Genomic DNA, 18,761 nt, shown 5'->3' with positions numbered 1-18,761 from the left:
TAACTGCTGCATGTCTAGCAGTCATGCATTGCTACGCTTAAGCCAAACCAATCCCCACTTGATGTATTTGAATGAATTGCGTCCACGAGGCCTAAGTAGGAGTAGATAGTTGATCGTCATGATTTTCCAAAGTGAAGGCCGAAGTTCTGCAAATGTTACTAATAGAATGTTATTCAGTGCTCCAAAGGCACGATGCGATGGCTAATTACATGGAACATGCATACGACATAGTAAACAAACTCCACCAGTCTACAGTGTCCACGGAATGATCTCTAGGTCGTAGTAGTCCAGCGCGACAAAGCGACTCTTCGATGCAATCGACATGAGCACTGCGAGCGTTTGCTTTGGCTCGCCCGTGATAAGCTGATTCGTACCCCAGTGGATCCCCACGGACACGGGACTGCCCACATCTCGATTGATCTGCACCGCTTCGTAGAGATTCACATGTTGGTCCTGGAACTTCCAGGAAGGAGAGATGACCACCTAGCTGTGGTCGCACAGCGATTTCATATGGCGTCCAACACTCGCAAGTCAGCTTACAGGCCACGTTACCTGCAAAGTAGAAGGCCCCCCGCATCCCTGGACGACCCAGTCGCCCTGTTTGTGTCCCCTACGATATTTCGCTTGCTCCAATGGGTGGGGGGAACGCAAGACACGCGGAGCGTGTGACCCTCCATTGACAGTGGATCACCCTCGCTTTGCTCGTAGATATGGGACCGAGGAAAGCCCGCACCCTCTATAAGCTACGACGTGCTATGCAACGGAACAAAGTAATGCGCATGAGGTGGCCTGGATCGCCGACAACGCTGACATGTCCATATGGTCCGAATGGTTGTGGCTCCGAAGCACTGCGTCAAGACGTGCGGAGGCCCGCGGGACGGACCAAATAGTTGCGACGGACTACTTCGCTCGGAGAACAACACGGCGTCTGTGAGAAACATCATGCGAAGATCATCGGGATGCCCAAGACTGCTAAGAATTCTCCTGTTGGTGATAGCGCTATCGGTTTCACTCCGCGCTTGAGCTGCTGCAATATTCCCATGGGTGTTCCGACTGTAGTACTCATGAAAGGGATCCCCAATGGCATATCCACCACCTTACGAATTAGGGCATGGTAGTTGTACAGTAGACACAAGTTTGCACTACAAAGGCCATGTAAAAATTGCAACGACGATCTTCTACGACAGGTCAAAGGGATTAGTTTTGCCGCTGGTGGTTTTGATTCACAGATCGATCCCTCATATATTCGTTTTCTGGCGTATGCACCGTTTGAAAAATTCAATCGACGGCGGTTACATTCAAAACAACACTGCCAGTACCTAGTACCTTGAAACCGATCTGGCTCACACTAATAACGACATGTTGATGTTGACTTGGCATTTCTATATGTTGTCCGAGTAGTTCCGTCGAAATAGTGTGGTACTTATTGACTTGCGATCTGCTTGAAACGGCTCGACGGTGGCAGTTTTACTTTCGCACCAATGGGATTGGCGGCTATGTTTAGCCAAAAATCACTTGCACCCCAAAGCACGTGAAGCAGGTCTGACTTTGCCATTTGCACGACAAACGCCACACCAAAATGCACGAGTACGACATGTCTTCGTTGTCCACACCACACCATCATACCCCTGCCCACTCATTCATCTCAATCGTCTCTACGAGTGTTCGAACCAACGATATCAAGCCGACGATGACGTCGACAACAACGTTGCCAGAAGATAGGCGATGCCGGTACAAGACAGGCAAGTGCCACTACCCCCGAGCGCTGAAAACCAACAAGAAGGATGGCACGGACGCGATGTTGCTGCTTTGCGAGCGTCACCGGCGATTGCAAAACAAGACAAAGAAACGAAGCGACACCAAGTACAAAGCCGACCGGGCCATGCTACGCGTAGTCAAGCGACTCCACCCAGACTTGTACACATCCAGAGACAGCAGAAGCAGCTGCTACTTGGTTCCCCAGTCACCGGCGTCATCGTCGTCGACTTCCACCACCACCGAGTCGTCGTCATGCGCGTCCAACGCAGCCAAAAGATTCCAGTCGACATCCGAGCAGTTTTCCCCGTCAGAGCTAGATATGCTTGCCTTCTACTTGTTATGATGTGCAAGTGCTGCAACAACGTCTCCGATAGAATCCATCCCCCCCACACACCCAAACACCAGCTAGGATTGTCCTACTAGCAATGTGCTAACTTACAATACACAGACGACATACTACCAGTAGAATCGTCCAGTACTAATATTGTCCTTTTACCCAAAATTTGGACTATTATTGTGCTGACTCCCCAAATCTATCGATCGATTCTTTGATCTGACGTTTGTATGTACTCTAACGATCGTTCAGTGTCACACTAATTTCATTCACAGACTCGAAGGGTGGATTTGATTGGCCATTTGATTCGTGATCTGAGTTTTGTTTGGTCGAGCATCGATGGTGCTGGCCATTCGATTGAGCTCCAAACACTCCAATGTCGGATCATATTATATATGGAACACATGATGCGGTTGATACTAGTAGTATTTTAGTATGCAGGAGTGGGCCAGGGAGATACAGCTACAGCGACGGGATATTTGTTTTGGCTACACATTCTTGGGGCGGTGGTTATGCATACTGTTCCATGAGCGGCAGTCGCTTGACAAGGGCTGGTTGGTCCACTTGGCGCAACAGTTTGAAGATGCCAGTGCCCACTGCAATGGGGATTCCCATGATAATACACTCGCTCACCCCCACAATCGCGTCGGTTCGAGAATGCACCTACACAGATAAATATATTAAAAATATTATTCGACTTTGAATATTAAGTCAACCACAACACGCCAGATACACACACAAAACTATATATTGTATTTTGTCAAGTCGATTCGAAGTTGCGAGTGTTTGGGAGCTCAAGCGAATGGCCAGCAAGCACCAAATCGGCAGACAATCGATATACGACCAATCAAAACACAAACCAAACGACCAATCAAATCCACTCTTGGACGACCAATTCAAGATCGAATTATTAGTGTGTGACTTCAATTAGTGTGATACTGGACGATGGTTTGATCCAAACTAATTCCAGTACACACAAGATCAATCAATGGATGGATAGATTTAGAATCAGCACAAAAGTAGTCCAACAGATTATATTTGTGTACAATATATATGACGACGTACCGCAGCATCGAACAAGTGGTCCGTGGTCTTTTCAAATGACGCCAGCATGAGCACGCTTTCCTTCATCTTGGCAATGCCAAAGCGAGTAATTCCCAGCACTTCGCCCTTGAACGTCATGATGTCGGACAGCAGCATCAAGTGCCGCCGGTCGATGCCGATGCCATACGCGCTCATAATATAGCTGACTTCAGACGCAATAAGGAACCGGGCGGCTTCAATCCCAAGCGTTTTCTCGACTTCAATGATATGGTTGGACGTTGTGTGGAGGCCATCGACGCCAGGAATGCCCATCACGTCGCTCAGTCCATACCCTTCCACGAGCAAGTGCAGCTTCTTGTCTTTACCTTCTTCGTAGTTGATCACGGCCCTACTCATCATATATATTTAAAAAAAAACATCAGAAATCGCTCGAGCTCTTTTCTGGGTACGTACCGATTCACCGTCGGGATGCCCTGGACAATCACGCTGGGCAGCGCCGCCTTGAGCGACTGCATCGCAAAGTACATACTCGACCGCGAATCCGTCGCCGACTTGTACTTGGCAGGCGCCAGGATTCGCAATTTGTCGGGGCGGCGGGCGTTGAGAAGCACATGCGGCTCCTTGAGGAGCTTGATGATGCTTCGGGGCGGCATCCCCACAGCCCCGAGGATGGCATGGCGCACCGTACGGGCGTCGATCGTGAGCTGGAGGGCGTCGATGGCGGCCATGTCCAGCTTGACTGACAGGTACGCCTGGTCTCTCGCAAACACTTGCTTGATGTGCACCGCTACTTCGCCCAGCGTTGTCTTTTCAATGCGCCCCTTGACAATCTATCACCCCAGCCATAGATTAATACATGTATTTATATATATATATATCCCCAAACAGTCAACTTGTATTTATATTTATATATATATATATATCCCCAACCAGTCAACTATGTCTAGATATGCCACGACTATCCGTGATAGGTATATGCATGCATATTCATTGTCACTACAATTAGTCAAAGAATATATTTAAATCACCATAATCCATCATGTCAAATTATATGAACTCCCCCCAGCAATGTATAATAAATACATTATACAGATATACATGTACTTATCAATCAGCCAAAAATAATAATATATATAGATATGTCACGACCATCAGTCATAGTGGTCAAACATATATGTTTAAATCACCAGTGATTAAATACATACCATCACAATGCGTCATAAATAGACGTAATCACCGCAAGCCGTCACAATATATATATATATATCACCACAACTCTGTCATATTCACACCTATATATACCACGACAATCTAAACAATCAATATATAATGCATAGATAGGTACCCGCGCACTGCGCTCGTCGTCGGCACAGACCAAAGCGGCGGTGATGATGGGAGTGGAGATGTTCTTGCCGGCGTTGATGATTTCCTTCAGTCGCGGCACCCCCAGAGTCACGTTCATGGATGCGACGCCTGCAAAATGGAACGTTTTCAATGTCATTTGCGTCCCCGGCTCAGAGATGGACTGCGCGCCGATGGCGCCGACGGCCTCGCCAGGCTCCATCATGGCTCGGTGATACTTGGTCAAACTTAGGCGCAACAGTGTCTCACATTGAGCCTTGGTGAGACGGCACACGTTGTGCACGAGCAGTCTACACACATACATACAAATACATAGATAAACGTTAGAACGAGAGATATTATTATTCTCGAGTTTATTTATCTCAACCAGCGTCTCCTCATATTATCAAATCCGTTCCAACTTTTGAGTAGAACGACAAGTGTTAAATTCGAGAATGTCTCCTAGCCAATCAAAGTGCACGAACGACGACACATTTCAACCAATCATCGAGTAGTCTAGTTTGGCTCCACAGTTTGGCTCCGTCAACATGTTCATCGTCAAATGTGTACTAGTATATATATATTATATATATATATATATATTGTCAAGTCGATTCGAAATTGGAATGGGTGGGGTGCTCAATCGAATGAGCAGAATAGCTAAATCGACAGACAATCGATCGACCAATCAAAACCCAGATCACGAATCAAGTAGCCAATCAAATCTACCCTTCGACCAATTCAACATCGAATTAGTGTGGGACTTCAATTAGTGTGACACTGGATGATTTTAACGTACAAAAGTCAGTACAACGAATCGATCGATAGATTTGGCAAAGAATATCGCACAAAAGTCGAAATTAGGGATACAAGTCAATATATATATATATACCATATACATCATTACATCAGCTTCAAATCCGACTCGAATCGATTCTCGAATATCAGCTGTCAAGGCTATATTTGAGCAAAGACGACAATAGATACAACAACGAGGTTCGATATATATATATATATATATATAAATCGTACCGAGCCGCTTCCTTTTGCTCGTGGGAGCCGTGTACTTTGGCTTGTTTTTGCCACTTTGCCAGCTCCGTCGAGTTTGAAAACGTGCGGTGCCACTGGGATTGCCCCACGTACGCCAACGCGTCCGTCTTGAGGTCGGCGGCGGCCGCCGCGGGCGCCGACTTGCGCGACGTGATCTTCTCCTTCTGACCCTCCCCCGCCTTGGTGGTATGGCCCAAATGTTCAGCGAGGAATGCCGCCCCCAACGAATCTGCAAACGGCGTCTACCAGATCCATATGTATACTTAATGCACATCTATCTACATATATATATATATCTTTCTATATATATATATATATCCAGCACACTCGTGTATGTTTGTGTTCACTTGGTTATCTCCATTCCAGATAGTATACAGTAAGATACCATGGACGAATTGTCAAGCATAGGCAAATGCACATTCTTTCGAATCCCAGCCAAAGTCGCAGCCGCCTTGTAGAAGAATTGCTCCACTTCCGTGAGGAATTTACGCCCCAGCGGCAAAATCGCCTGAAATTCACCGCGTTGGACTGCGGCCGTGCCCAACTCGCGCAGCTCCAGCGGACTCAGCGCGACCCCCGACCGGTCCGGCACTGTGTTTTTCACATGCACCACGAGGCGGTCGAAGTCCACCGGTCGGTCATCGCCCTCCATGAAGGCCGGGTTCAACCCGTCGTCCCCGTATGTAAACTGCACCACGCTGCCTTCCGAGTTGCGCACTGTCGCATCGTACTGGCAACTCAAATCTTCCAGTGCTTTCATCAGCCGACGCGCCATGTACCCTATGTACAACATGAATGTTAACGACTATTGGGGTATCTTTATTTGTTTACACACACTTTGTCGACATGTATATATATATAAATAGTGGATAGATGTGTTTGTAATTACATGTTGCATGAATACGAACAGTGCGTTGAAGTGTACGTTGCACACATTGAATTCATACAGGTATATCATTTTCAAGGAACGCGATGTGTGTATATTATATATGTATATGTATGTATATATATATATATATATATATGTATATATATATATATGTATGTATGTGTATTTATATATATGTATGTAAATTAATTATTCCAGGACTCGTTGCCTTCTACAGCACTTTGCACGTTTGACTTTGCACGAAAGATTCCAATATATATACATAAATTCAAGGACTTGTTGCCTTCCACGGCACTTTGCACTTCAACCACACAACTGCACGATCAAACTATCAAGAGAGATATTTGTACCAGTTTCGGCGGTCTTGACGGCCGTGTCCACCAGTCCTTCGCGCCCCCCCATCGTGTGGAAAAAGAACTCGGTGGCCGTGAGCCCCGAATAGAACGAGTTGCTGACGAACCCCTTGGCGGCAGCGTGCAGCGCGTACGGCAAAAAGTGCGGGAGCGTCCGGTTCACGAACCCCTCGGGCGCGCGCTTGCCGCCCACACTCTGCTGGCCCACGCACGCCACCATTTGAGAAATATTGAGCGCCGACCCCTTGGATCCACACTCGGCCATGATCTATCATGATATATTTTAATATTTTCACAAATACCTCTGTTGTTCGAGCCAATGTATACATATATATATGTATATATATACTTTGAAGAGTATAAAGTATACCACCCCATGCGATAGAATCAATCAACATCAAACATCCACTGTCTCGAGAAAATATAAAGAAATGCAAACAATGACGTTGTTATCGCATTTTGTTTTCGCAATTTTCATAGATACGTCCATACAGAACAGCTGCATCCTCATGATATATACTTTGAAGCATATATATATATATATAGTAAAGGACACACGATAGCGTATATATATATATATATATCCCATCTAAAAATGCGATATGACCACTGTCTGTGTCGCATTTCCTTCGCATATACATATATATATATATATCACATAGACGTCCTCTTCATTATATATACTTTGAAGCATATACAGTAGAGCACACAACACGCAATAGAATATAAATCCAATCTCTTGAACCATGCCAAGACCAAGAGTCCACTGTATCGCATGTTCTTGCAATATCTACTATATATATATATATATCCAATACCACAAATAAAAACCCACACAAATAGGGAGGGCACGTACACGTGGGTTGTTGTGGAACGGCAGCGACCGCATGCACTCGGCGCCCGCCGTCTCTCGCAGCTTCCCCAGCAGTCCGTTGAGCTCGCTTTCGAGCGACTCAAGCGCGTTGCAGCCGGGTTTGAGCTCGAGTTTACCCCGGCGGTACTGCTCGATCGTGTCGTTGGCGCGGTCGTAGCCGTTGTTGAGCAGAGTCGCCTTCTTCTCTTTCAAGTCGTTGGACGGGGTCACGTCGTCGATCCCAATTGAAAACCCTACAAATCACAACAAATGCACAAGTGTCAATACAGTCAGTTGTTCGTACGCAAACGAATAAATACCTAACCAGACAAATGTCCGACATGTACAAAGCATGATTGATTGGTGGGTCATATTCATTCATCCAAAATTGAAATCCAGTTCAAATCATATATATATATATATATATATATCATCCATCATATAATATTTTTACAACATCCATAGTTTCGACTCTGAATATTTGATAGGTGGACTAACTCGAATTGAATTTTGTTACAAAATGGTTTGGAGAAAATAAAGATTTTTGTCCTGGCCAATCAAATGTGCACGAACGACGAAATTCAACCAATCATTGATTGGTATAGTTTGGCCCAGTCCACATGTGCATTGGTCAACTTGTGTATACCATATATATATATCATACACGGAATAAGCTTCAATATCAAATCGAACTGCAATATCGAATTCGAAATTGCAGTAGACTAACGCCAAATTTCAGCCAACAAAACCATATCCGTTTGCAACACCACCATAATCACTTTTCACCACATATATCACGTTTTCACGGTATACAGTCGTCGATATACTTGCCTTTGAAATTCCCAAGCCATCGCGCGCACAACTTGGCGAGTCGATTCATGCACCGCGCGGCTTCGGCGGACCCGTGGTCTCGGATGAGCACGTAGAACAAGCCCTTCTTGCTCCCGTCCCCCAGTGTTTTCTTGCACAAGTTGCCGCTCAAGAGCTCGCTGTTGCGAAACACCACGTACCTACCACACGATTACATCAACATGAGGTCCCCCGTCCTTTTAACACAGTCGTTCTAAGTATACATGTATATAGGTAATCAGCTACACGTTACCCGTCCTTGTAGCACATGCTCAGGTTGGTCGTGTAGTTCCGCTCCTTGAGCTCAAAGTTCACCTTGACGGGGCACCGTCTATTGGGCCGCACCAGCAGAGAGAACACCTGCTTGCCGGTCCAGAGCCGGATCGGGCACACGATGGCGGCTTCCGGCAGCTCAATGTCGTCGATGCCGTCGCCCATGAGCGTCAGCACCTGGCAAAACTGCTCGCGATTGAAAAATATATTTTTTTGCGTCAACAAGTACGACGCCGTCAAAAAATCTTGCGTCGCGGCCACCAGCGGTTCGCCTACAAAGCCAGCCATTATAGATATGAGTATAGACAGATTGGGACAAATAATATTGCAAAAATATATATTTACGCTTGGAATGTATATCAAATATATAGTATATGATGACCACGGTAAGGGGCGACAATTATTTTCAATGTAATATTGACGGCTTCGAATATATATATGTATATATAAATATATGTATAGGAGTACGGTTCTCTTGCAAAATCCTTTGATGGTTTTGAATTTTATTTATAAGATATATATATATACGAGTACTATTCTGGCCACTATATTTTCAAAATGTATATTCTCGGCTTGGATTATATATATATATATATATATAGAACGAACCGTTGCGAGACGTGATGAGGTTGTTGGGGACACACATGAGCGTGGCAGCTTCGGCGCGCGCCTCCTCCGTCTGCGGCAGATGCATGTTCATCTCGTCGCCGTCAAAGTCGGCATTGTATGGCGAGCACACGCACTCGTTGAAGCGAAACGTCCGCCACTGCAGCACCTTGGCGCGGTGCGACCTATTTATATATGTAATATATATGGTGAAATCGGCTCAAATAGTTTTATCGTGAATCTTTAAATTACTGTAAATATATAAAAATTAATTATATTTTTCCACATTTGCCATCACAATGCATTCGATACTACTTGAAAGCTCTATATATATATGAAGTTGGACTTTCGAGTCGAATCGAATGCATTGTGGCTTAGAAAGTCCTAGCCAATCAAAGTGCACTATGGAGCAATTTGAACCAATGATCGATCGTCGCCATAGGCAACATCGATATCTTGAAAGATGTAATTACCATACATTGAGTAAGCTTCAATTGTGACACATTCATCGATCCGTGAATCACCTGTCCATATATTTCAGTGAAAAAGGACAATCAATAATACCCAAAACCAGCACAAACCTATTATGCACACTACCACACCATAATATTTAATAAAATAACACTGCACAACCAACAACGTCAAACTATCATTGCATTTCAAACGCATCTATACTTATATATATATATATATATCTGTCCGTACATGATACTCATCTTGTGCAGACTCGGCTGCCGGTTGAACAGAACGATGTCGTCGTCCTCCATGTGCCGCTCCACGACATCACCCTCTTTGAGGTCGTCCGCGAGGCTCGCGCGGTCCCCGTACATGAGATTTTTCGTGTATTTCTGGCCTATGTATTTACCAAAGTCGATAAATATATGTTTCTCCAACAACGAGCTCGTTTTTATCACATTACAAGGGGGTAATTCTCTATATATGTTTCATAGCCATACCTTCAATGCGGATCGAGTTGGCGCCAGGGTGCACGGCGGGCCCGTTGATCACGCGCTGGCGAAGCTTGGCAATGTTGTATCGCGTCACTTTTTCAGGATATGTCATGGTTCTAGCCACCTACAATATATATATATATATATATATATATATAATAAAGAGTCATCTACTATAAAATAGCGGCCGTACGTGCTCGGGCACCCCCACTTGGTCGATGCGCAGGTTCGGGTCGGGGGAGATGACGGTTCGCGCCGAAAAATCCACGCGTTTGCCGCTCAAATTCCCTCGAAACCGGCCTTGTTTGCCTATTTCATTCGATTTATTCGTCAATATATCTCGGAAATATATATTTATAGCAGCGAATAGATAGGTACCTTTGAGACGCTGACACAGCCCTCGAATGGGCTTGGGGGCCCCTTGGAGTTTGGTCAGGCCGGGGGTATCACCGTTCATAAACTGGGCGACTTGGATCTGCAAAAAGTCCCAGTCTTCCATGACCATTTTGAGCGTCGCGCCCTTTTGCAGCGCTGCCTTGAGGGCGAAATTCACCTAAAAATCAAATATATATTAAAATATTCTCACAATCCAAAATATCAAGGAGATAATACATGACGTAGATTGATGGGTTCATTTTCGTTGAAAAAAAAGTCAAATAAAAATAAAAAACACAGAAAACACAATTTGTGCTAAAAATTACATGACCTGGACGAGTTAAAACTTCATGAACTTGTCCAGGATATGATATATTTTCGTCGAAATATATATATATATATAAATCACCGGAGAGGTCAACGTACTTGGATGATTTCTTGCAATTTCACCGTCAAGTCATCTTCGTTGGAGCCGCTGCCAACGTCCATGGCAACACTTGGGCGGATGCACACTGGGGGCACGAGCATCGCGTTCATCACGAGTTTCTCTGGGCGGCCGGCAAACGCATTCAACCACAGCAACGCACAGTCCTATATGAACCAAGCAAGCAACTATCTTAGCCACAACAATGAACGCATCATCAGCTCACACACAAAACGAATCACCGAGTACGACGTACCTGGTCTGGAATTCGCTCAAATAGCTCTTGCACGACCACGGGGCTCAAATCCTCTTGCGCCTTGCTTAGCAATGCATTGGTCAGGTCCGAGTTGGCCGCTTGCGCCTGCGCGAACTGCGCCACGAACACGGTGCGCATGTCATGGGCCGACTTGGCGCGGAATTTCTCGTGGATGATCTTGAGCGTCGGACTCGCGATTTTGCGCACGGTGCCGTTGATGGCATCACAGTGCGGACACCGCACGACTTTCTTGCAGAGGAGACTGATGCGCTTCCGCGTGTTGATCTTCTTGAGCGCGTCGGCGGTCGGGTCCTTCATGCGGCGGAGAAACGACTCCCGGACGTCTCCGCCGAGAAGCACGCGACTGCAACTCTTGCAAATGTTTTGCAAGATCTCGATCGTTGCCTTGATGTACCCAATGTGGAACACGGGGAGTTCGAGTTGAATGTACCTACGAGGAGATGAGGACGAGGACATGATGATCACGGGGGGCGAAGCGTTCGTCGAGTACCCGAAATGGCCGACGCAGTCGGTGAGCTTTTGGTGGCACGTTTCGCAGTCGTCCGACTTGTTGGACACCCCCAAACGCTTGTCCAAGACCCCGTTCGGAGCAGGTTCACGCGTCGGCATGATAAACAGGTCTCTACGTCATGACGAGTTATGTAGGTTGTAGGTAGATGGTGGCGACGTCGTGGGTGTACTTGGAGTGGATCGGGACCTCCGACATGCGCATCATGTCCGTGGCGCTGAGCATGCCAAAGTTGAGATGACTGATCTTGGACGGGCGGTCATTCTCCAGCACGAATTGCTTCACCAGCGGATTCCGCCGCACCGCAGACGTCGTGGACGCGGCAGTCGAGGTCATCACGCGAGCGCCAAAATGCCAGCGCCAGATTTCACGACTTCGAAGGATTGGTTGATACAATCCAATTGGATAAGGCGAATTTTAGGTGGGCCCCACAAAAGCAAAACTTGAAATTAATTCAATGCAATTATATGGAAGTTCTTTTATATTATTTCATAGGTCCCCCCATAAATTGCATTAATGGTCGTTGAATTCGTCACATTTTGGTGTTGGAGCCATCGATCGACTCCAGCGTCGCGCGGACTCTCTCACGTCGGCCCATGGCGGCGAGCGAGCGATGCCGTGAGGGTGTAGTAGGTCCAGGCCTACATAACATGAATGAAGGCTTACACAACGTAGTCACTTCGAAAGCCGTGGGCTCCTTGTGCAAGTGAACGCTATACCCACAGACACCGTTGACGTCAAGGTGATTGCAGGCCGTTCGAGGGTTGCAGGTGTAGACATGCCGCATACGCATGCGTTCATGCCCATTGAAACCGGACGTGTGAATGACCGCGTGAACCATATTTCGTCCATGTGAGCTGCTGTCACAGCACTCGACACTCTTTTGCCCTTTGACCACTTGTGGTCGAAATTCCTCATGAAATTGAAGTAGTACATCAAGTTACTTGCGCGGGCCATCATCCTCGTTGATGTCGCTTGATCGCAACTAGCACCAATGTCATCAAGCCACCACCACCACGTGTGTTTGAACTTCCATCCTTGCACGTGTGCCCCCATTTCGGGCAACAACTTGAGATAACGTTGCTAGTATACATACCCCGCTCGATTCGACTCAATCAGTACAGCTTTCTTTCCCATGAGATCAAGAATACCGCTGCACTTCCTGCGGTAGATGCGCCAGTGGCTGGCTGCCGTGGACTCATGCGATGTATTCGGATCATGACTTGCATCGTTGTTTCGTCAATACCCTATCCGGTGAAAACGCCCATTATCCGGATAAACGATTTTCGTGGCGGCAAATTATCACAATCGACACTTCCTCGCTGTTGCATGCTTTGCGCTGCCACTTCCCTCGCATGCTAGTCGTCCGGTCTGCCTTCTCCCACGCGTTATTTCCCTGCCTGAACCGTCAGAAGAGAGCAACTGCCCCGTCGGCGTTCCAAATCCTCCATCGTCGCAATGCCAGCAGCGCCAACGCCCCACCAACATCACAACTGGACATTGACCTGCAGCCCGCGGCGCGCGATGCATCTGGGAGGTTCCCAGTGACAGCTTCTGGTCCTCGCTTCCGCGATTTGGCCAAGTGGTGGCTTACGGCGAAAGAAGAAACAGGGCCACGCGTGCCAACGGATGCGGCCGAACTGGACCGAACTTTGCCCGTGCTGACCCCCGATTTTTCCGTACCCATCGCCCCCGGTCATGCTCGTTTGACATGGCTAGGACACGCATCCGTGTTGTTGGAAGTCCCCGTGCCAGGCCACGACAAGCCGTTCGTGGTGCTCACCGACCCCGTGTTCACCGACAGATGCAGTCCGTCGCAGTACTTTGGACCGATGCGGTATCGTCCGGCGCCTGTGGCCGTGACGGACCTGCCTCCCGTGGACGTGGTGTTGATCAGCCACAACCACTACGACCACTTGGAAGAAGTGACACTGGCCCAGCTGCATGCCGCCCAACCGGCCAACATTTCGTACTTTACACCCCTGGGCAACGCCAAATGGATTGCCGAGGCTGGCATTCCCATCACCAGCATCCACGAGCAAAACTGGTGGGATATTTCGTCCACTTCTTTCCCGTTTGAGGTGGGCTGTGTGCCTGCCAACCACTGGAGCAAGCGCGGGTTCTTTGACCGCAACGTGGCACTCTGGGGAGGCTTTGTCGTGCGAGGGCTAGGGGGGTCTTTTTACTTTGCAGGCGACACCGCGACTGGCTCCGTCTTCGACGCCATCGGGTACAAGTACGGCCCTCAGAGCGTGTCCGCCATCCCCATTGGCGCGTACGCCCCGCGCCACCTCTTTCGGGACCAACACTGCGACGTCGCAGAAGCCATCCAAATCCACGACCAAGTTCAAAGCGCGGCGTCCGTGGGGGTGCACTGGGGTACGTGGGTGCTCACAGGGGAGTACTACTTGGAGCCAAAGCAACAACTGGCCAAGCAAATGGCTCAAACCTCGCAACCCGAGTCATTTACGACAGTACACCACGGCCAATCCAAGGTGGTCAAGTGGGTGTTGGAGGACAAAAATAAATCTAGTTAGACGACATAGATGGACGCCGTGTGGGTATCGGAAAATATATAGTATTTTTTATACCAATTGACAACAGTCGAAACAAGTCCTACGTAATACTACAGTAGTACTACGTAATATTATATGAATTGCAGCCATTTCGACAGATACATAAATATTTAATTGTTTTGCGCCAGCAAGCAATTAACAGATACTAGTTCGAAGTACACTGTGCTGTCGCAATTGACTCGTCAAAATTGCAAGTAAATATTGAAATAATAGTTGTCCATGCACACAATAGAGGAAAGATCAAGCTGTGAACATTGTTGGAGGCACGTCGAGTAATTAAAATAGAGTACTACGTACACTATTTTAATTACTCGACGAAGTACTGAGAAAGTATTTATTAATAATTGGATTTCGCAACCATTGCAATGTGCCAGTTGTAATTACAATATTATTTGTTCCCATACACTGGTTGTCGTGTGTAGTGAATAATGTAGCCGCCTCGTTGTTTCAATTTGACATGGATATTTCCGTCTTCAAGATTCTAATAATGCTAAGCTGTCGTGCATCCATGTTTGCTGGCCGAAGCTCTCGAATTCTCATGTAAAACGCTGTCCAATCGATGCTTGTCGTGAGGCACATTATTGCCCTTAATATTGTAGCAATTGGGGATGATTGGAGTGCTGATTTTACAGTTAGTTGCGGACTTCTGCACGATTTGAGCCAACCATAGTACCTCTCACGCTTTGACTTTTTATGCTCACAAAACCAACTGTGATACTGTACGGTGGGCTAAGAATAGAAAAATCAGAATGGAGTTTCGTCAGAATCATTTTCCTTGACGTTCACAACGACTCTACAATGTGCTAAAAATAGAAATTGAGTGCAGAAATCAAGCAAACAATGTGTGTGATTGCACCCTATACCCCATTCACGACGCCCCTACGATGTGGACAATGTGACGCAGCAGCATCCTCGAGACGAATGAGTCCACGCTGGCATGTTGGTAGTGGTCGGCGCACTCTACACACACATGTCTCGAGTGACGTTGGTTTTAGGGAGATGGCTTTCGCAGGGGATGGTGATTTGACACGACGACTACGACAACGACAGAACCTACGCAAATGGACACAAAACGATATGATCGACTTGATGCCAGCCACCGGAAGCTTACCCCCCTTGCATTATATGGCCCCTTTGCTGCTGTTTCCACGATGATGCGCACTCGACCGGGCACGATATCCGGCAACGCCATCGCCGTGAAGAGCCCCTTGTTGCGCACGACGTTCTAGAGTATCGCTTCGACGAGAACCATCGAGCTGATGGCGAGGTGGTCCCGCGCCAGTTTCCGTACAGTCCCCACTAGGCCACAGACGCGATACTATCCGAAAGGGGGCAACGAGACGTTGAACGCCCCCACTTTGGCACATATGTTCAGCATGGAACTACCGCAGTCGACCCCATGATTTGAATCATATTGATGATCGCCACACGATCAGCTCCTAGAAGTTGTCCACCCACTCGTGACCTTCTCCAGGGTTTTGGTTTGTTGGACGACAGCGTCCGAGGCAGCACGACAAGCCACGATGACACACGGCATCGTTTACACTGACGGACAACTTCGATCAATCACCATCGCGTGATATGGGACTTAGGACTGCATTGTAAAAGTCGAAGTGGGGAATGTTTGGTACCAAGCAAACACACACGGGCAGGCCTTCACAACAGCGTTGTAGACTCCCGGCTCGTGTTCGCGTTGCTTGTTGACAAGGTAAAGGTACAGTGTACCACCCTGTCACATATTGCGATTCTTGACACCTTTGACGGTTTTTTGTTGTTGTGGTCATATCGTGCTGACTCAACGAATCCACGATCCTGATTGTAAGTTGGTAGTGAATGTTGTCATAACGCCACCGATCGATGTAACGTTACACTGATCGTGTCCTGGCAGATTGCACGAAGTAGTTAATTGAAAGTACTGGGGTATCTCAACCAAACAACACTTTATCATCAACCCGGTCGCTTTAACGTTAGTCGAAGGGGAGGTCGCAGTCGCCATTGTCGTAGCCACACGAGTCTGTATTGCAATCCGCCGTACACAAAAAGTCCCCGAGATTGAACCGGGTGCAGTTTCTCGCACAATTCGTTGCACACACGACGGACACGTCCAGCAGAGTGGGCGACGTCTTCGTCAATGCATCGCAAAACGGCGTGGATGAGACCAATAGGCGCTGGGACACCAACGCCGCGGCAATAGACGAATCATGCCAGTCCAACGTCTCGATCGGGTTCGCTTCTGCAAAGACGGTCAGTTGGGATGCTGTTAGGAGACGTTGTGGCACTTGGCGCACTTGGTTGCCGTCGACATGCAGCGATGTTAGCGACGGCATGTCTGCAACTTGTGCCGGGATTATCGAAATTGAGTTCCACTCGAGGCCAACGTCGCCCAAGTACGGCATCGTGAGAATGTCCAAGGGGAATTCGCGGAGGCTGCAATTGCGTAGCCACAGCATCGACAGTTCCTGCCATCGACTCCACACGTCCGACGGGATGGATGCCAGTCTCGGGGCGTTGGAAATGTACACCCCGCTGCGTGGATGGGGGTAATACAACGCGGGGGGGATATGGTTCAAGTCGCTTTGAAAGATCTGCATCATCAGCACCGACGTGTTGAACGCTGACGACGGAATGTCCCATGAGTGCATGGATGTGTTTTGGAATCGAAACGCAAACAGCGTGGGGAACTGGCTCATGGTATCGGCGGCGAGTCCGTACGGCATAGCGCACGACTTGACGAGCAGGAGGAGAACGTTTGGCCCGAGCACGGAGCTGTTTAATAGCGAGTCCATGGTAGTGTTGGACGTGATGACCAGTTCAGGACAATGCAGTCGTACGTATAGGCAGTTGCACCCCAAGTGGTCCCACGGCGCAGTCTTCTGGACGCAAAATGGCGGACACGACCGGCGTCCAAACGTGCTAACCGTCGACAAGACCAGCACCACCGCCCCCCAAATGAAGTTGACCACAAGCATGACCTTCAAAATCCGCGGCTCGAGCTGCAGAACGCGATCGCTCCACGACTTATGTTTGGGGCTAGTGGTTTGTTTGGTCGTGGGGTGGGTACTGGCTTTTGATTCGTACGTGACAGAACCCCGCCGGAAGGTCGTTGAAGCATCAAGTTGCTGTACGTGCCGCCTACGTCGACGGGGGATGGTTGCACACTGGAGCTCCCCGACAATGCGCCAAAGAATGATAAAGTTTGACAAGTTTGGACCCACGGTGGCAATGAGGTCGACGGGGGAACTGACGACGAGGAGGCGGGCGACGGGGAGGTTGGTTGCGAGCCAGTCAAAACTATTTTCGTACGATTTGGCTCCCAACTTTAATTGCACCAGCGGTACAACGTGGTAGAAGAGGGGGATGCCCGTGGAGAGCAGGAACGACAGGAGACAGTCGACAAAGTCCACGAGCATGCGAAGGAGGCCGGACACGGGAAGGAAGAACAGCCACGGGGTGAACCAGCAGTTGGTGGTCACACACAGTGCGTACCCGTACGCGACGTACGAGTGAGTCAACTTGTTTGCCATTTGCTGAGCCAAGAACGTTTCACAAGCAACTTCCACGAGGTGCGTCGCACTCACGTACAGCTTGGACAACGCCGACAACGACGATGCACTCCTCACGGCTAATTGCGGACCTGGGCGAGTGCCATAGCAGTGGTGACCCAGCCGGACGAACGGAGCGACGTGGAGGCTGGCCACGCCATAACAAACAATCGACGAAACGAATGGACTCCATGCTTGCAATAAGACCGTCTCGTACGGTGTCATGGCCGACATGAGCGCTCCCTGTATGATAAAGTAGACGCAGCAAAGCGCGTGCTGAGCAAGGCAGAGCACGAGCAAGGGCCTTCCGACCACAAGAGTCCACTGGATCTCCACGAGGGCGGACGTGGCAATGGGCGACGACTGCCTCTTTTGCTGCCGGCGGACAGAGCCGCTCATTAGCACAGAGTTCACGCTCGGGCTGCCATACTGCATGTTGGGGCTTGATCATGAAACTGCCGTGTACCCAACTATCGGTTTCGCATCCATCACGAGGACCTATTTTTGGTACGCAACACTACTACTATTAACCGTAAGTAGTATTGCGAAATAAACACGAAAACAACCGAAAAAACACGAAATTATGGTGCACATCATCTATACCAACTTTTCACAAAATTTTCTGACTTCTATTTCCCTTTATCTGGGTATTTACGAAACAAACTACGAAACACACCTACTACTAGTAGTACTAGAGTATCATGTGGTGAAATTATGCAAGTGCCAGACCAAGCTGAGCTTGAGACTTACTCCGAGTAC

The 18,761-nt window shown here is 48.1% G+C and overlaps 5 protein-coding genes across 5 annotated transcripts; 2 read left to right on the top strand and 3 right to left on the bottom strand.

Moving 5' to 3' along the window:
* Positions 1 to 249: 249 nt before the first annotated feature.
* Positions 250 to 941, bottom strand: H257_08585 (hypothetical protein; the record flags this gene model as incomplete). Its single annotated transcript, XM_009834529.1, has 3 exons — positions 250 to 483; positions 553 to 610; positions 748 to 941. 3 exons carry the CDS (start codon positions 939 to 941, stop codon positions 250 to 252), a joined length of 486 nt encoding a protein of 161 aa, XP_009832831.1.
* Positions 942 to 1,554: 613 nt separating this feature from the next.
* Positions 1,555 to 2,229, top strand: H257_08584 (hypothetical protein). Its single transcript, XM_009834528.1, has one exon. The coding sequence runs from the start codon at positions 1,580 to 1,582 to the stop codon at positions 2,099 to 2,101; it is 522 nt and encodes a 173-aa protein (XP_009832830.1). The 5' UTR covers positions 1,555 to 1,579; the 3' UTR covers positions 2,102 to 2,229.
* A 234-nt stretch (positions 2,230 to 2,463) lies between these two features.
* On the bottom strand, positions 2,464 to 12,258 carry H257_08583 (hypothetical protein). Its single transcript, XM_009834527.1, has 19 exons — positions 12,057 to 12,258; positions 11,867 to 11,998; positions 11,356 to 11,806; positions 11,102 to 11,266; positions 10,679 to 10,853; positions 10,494 to 10,609; positions 10,307 to 10,424; positions 10,056 to 10,203; positions 9,354 to 9,535; positions 8,725 to 9,016; positions 8,454 to 8,632; positions 7,626 to 7,876; positions 6,767 to 7,037; positions 5,913 to 6,307; positions 5,510 to 5,769; positions 4,482 to 4,788; positions 3,590 to 3,966; positions 3,158 to 3,524; positions 2,464 to 2,755 (listed from the first exon to the last, which is right to left on the bottom strand). Exons 1-19 carry the CDS (start codon positions 12,218 to 12,220, stop codon positions 2,603 to 2,605), a joined length of 4,503 nt encoding a protein of 1,500 aa, XP_009832829.1. The 5' UTR covers positions 12,221 to 12,258; the 3' UTR covers positions 2,464 to 2,602.
* Positions 12,259 to 13,193: 935 nt separating this feature from the next.
* On the top strand, positions 13,194 to 14,493 carry H257_08582 (hypothetical protein). Its single transcript, XM_009834526.1, has one exon. It carries the CDS (start codon positions 13,240 to 13,242, stop codon positions 14,419 to 14,421), a length of 1,182 nt encoding a protein of 393 aa, XP_009832828.1. The 5' UTR covers positions 13,194 to 13,239; the 3' UTR covers positions 14,422 to 14,493.
* Positions 14,494 to 16,352: 1,859 nt separating this feature from the next.
* H257_08581 (hypothetical protein) lies at positions 16,353 to 18,456 on the bottom strand. The gene has a single exon (XM_009834525.1). The coding sequence runs from the start codon at positions 18,435 to 18,437 to the stop codon at positions 16,428 to 16,430; it is 2,010 nt and encodes a 669-aa protein (XP_009832827.1). The 5' UTR covers positions 18,438 to 18,456; the 3' UTR covers positions 16,353 to 16,427.
* Between the last annotated feature and the right edge of the window lie 305 nt (positions 18,457 to 18,761).

Source organism: Aphanomyces astaci (assembly GCF_000520075.1).
Source record: "Aphanomyces astaci strain APO3 unplaced genomic scaffold supercont1.19, whole genome shotgun sequence".
In the NCBI taxonomy this organism is placed as follows: Eukaryota; Oomycota; class Saprolegniomycetes; order Saprolegniales; family Verrucalvaceae; genus Aphanomyces; species Aphanomyces astaci.
The sequence above is the reverse complement of the archived record's forward strand: the minus strand, read 5'-3'. Positions and strand labels throughout refer to the sequence as shown.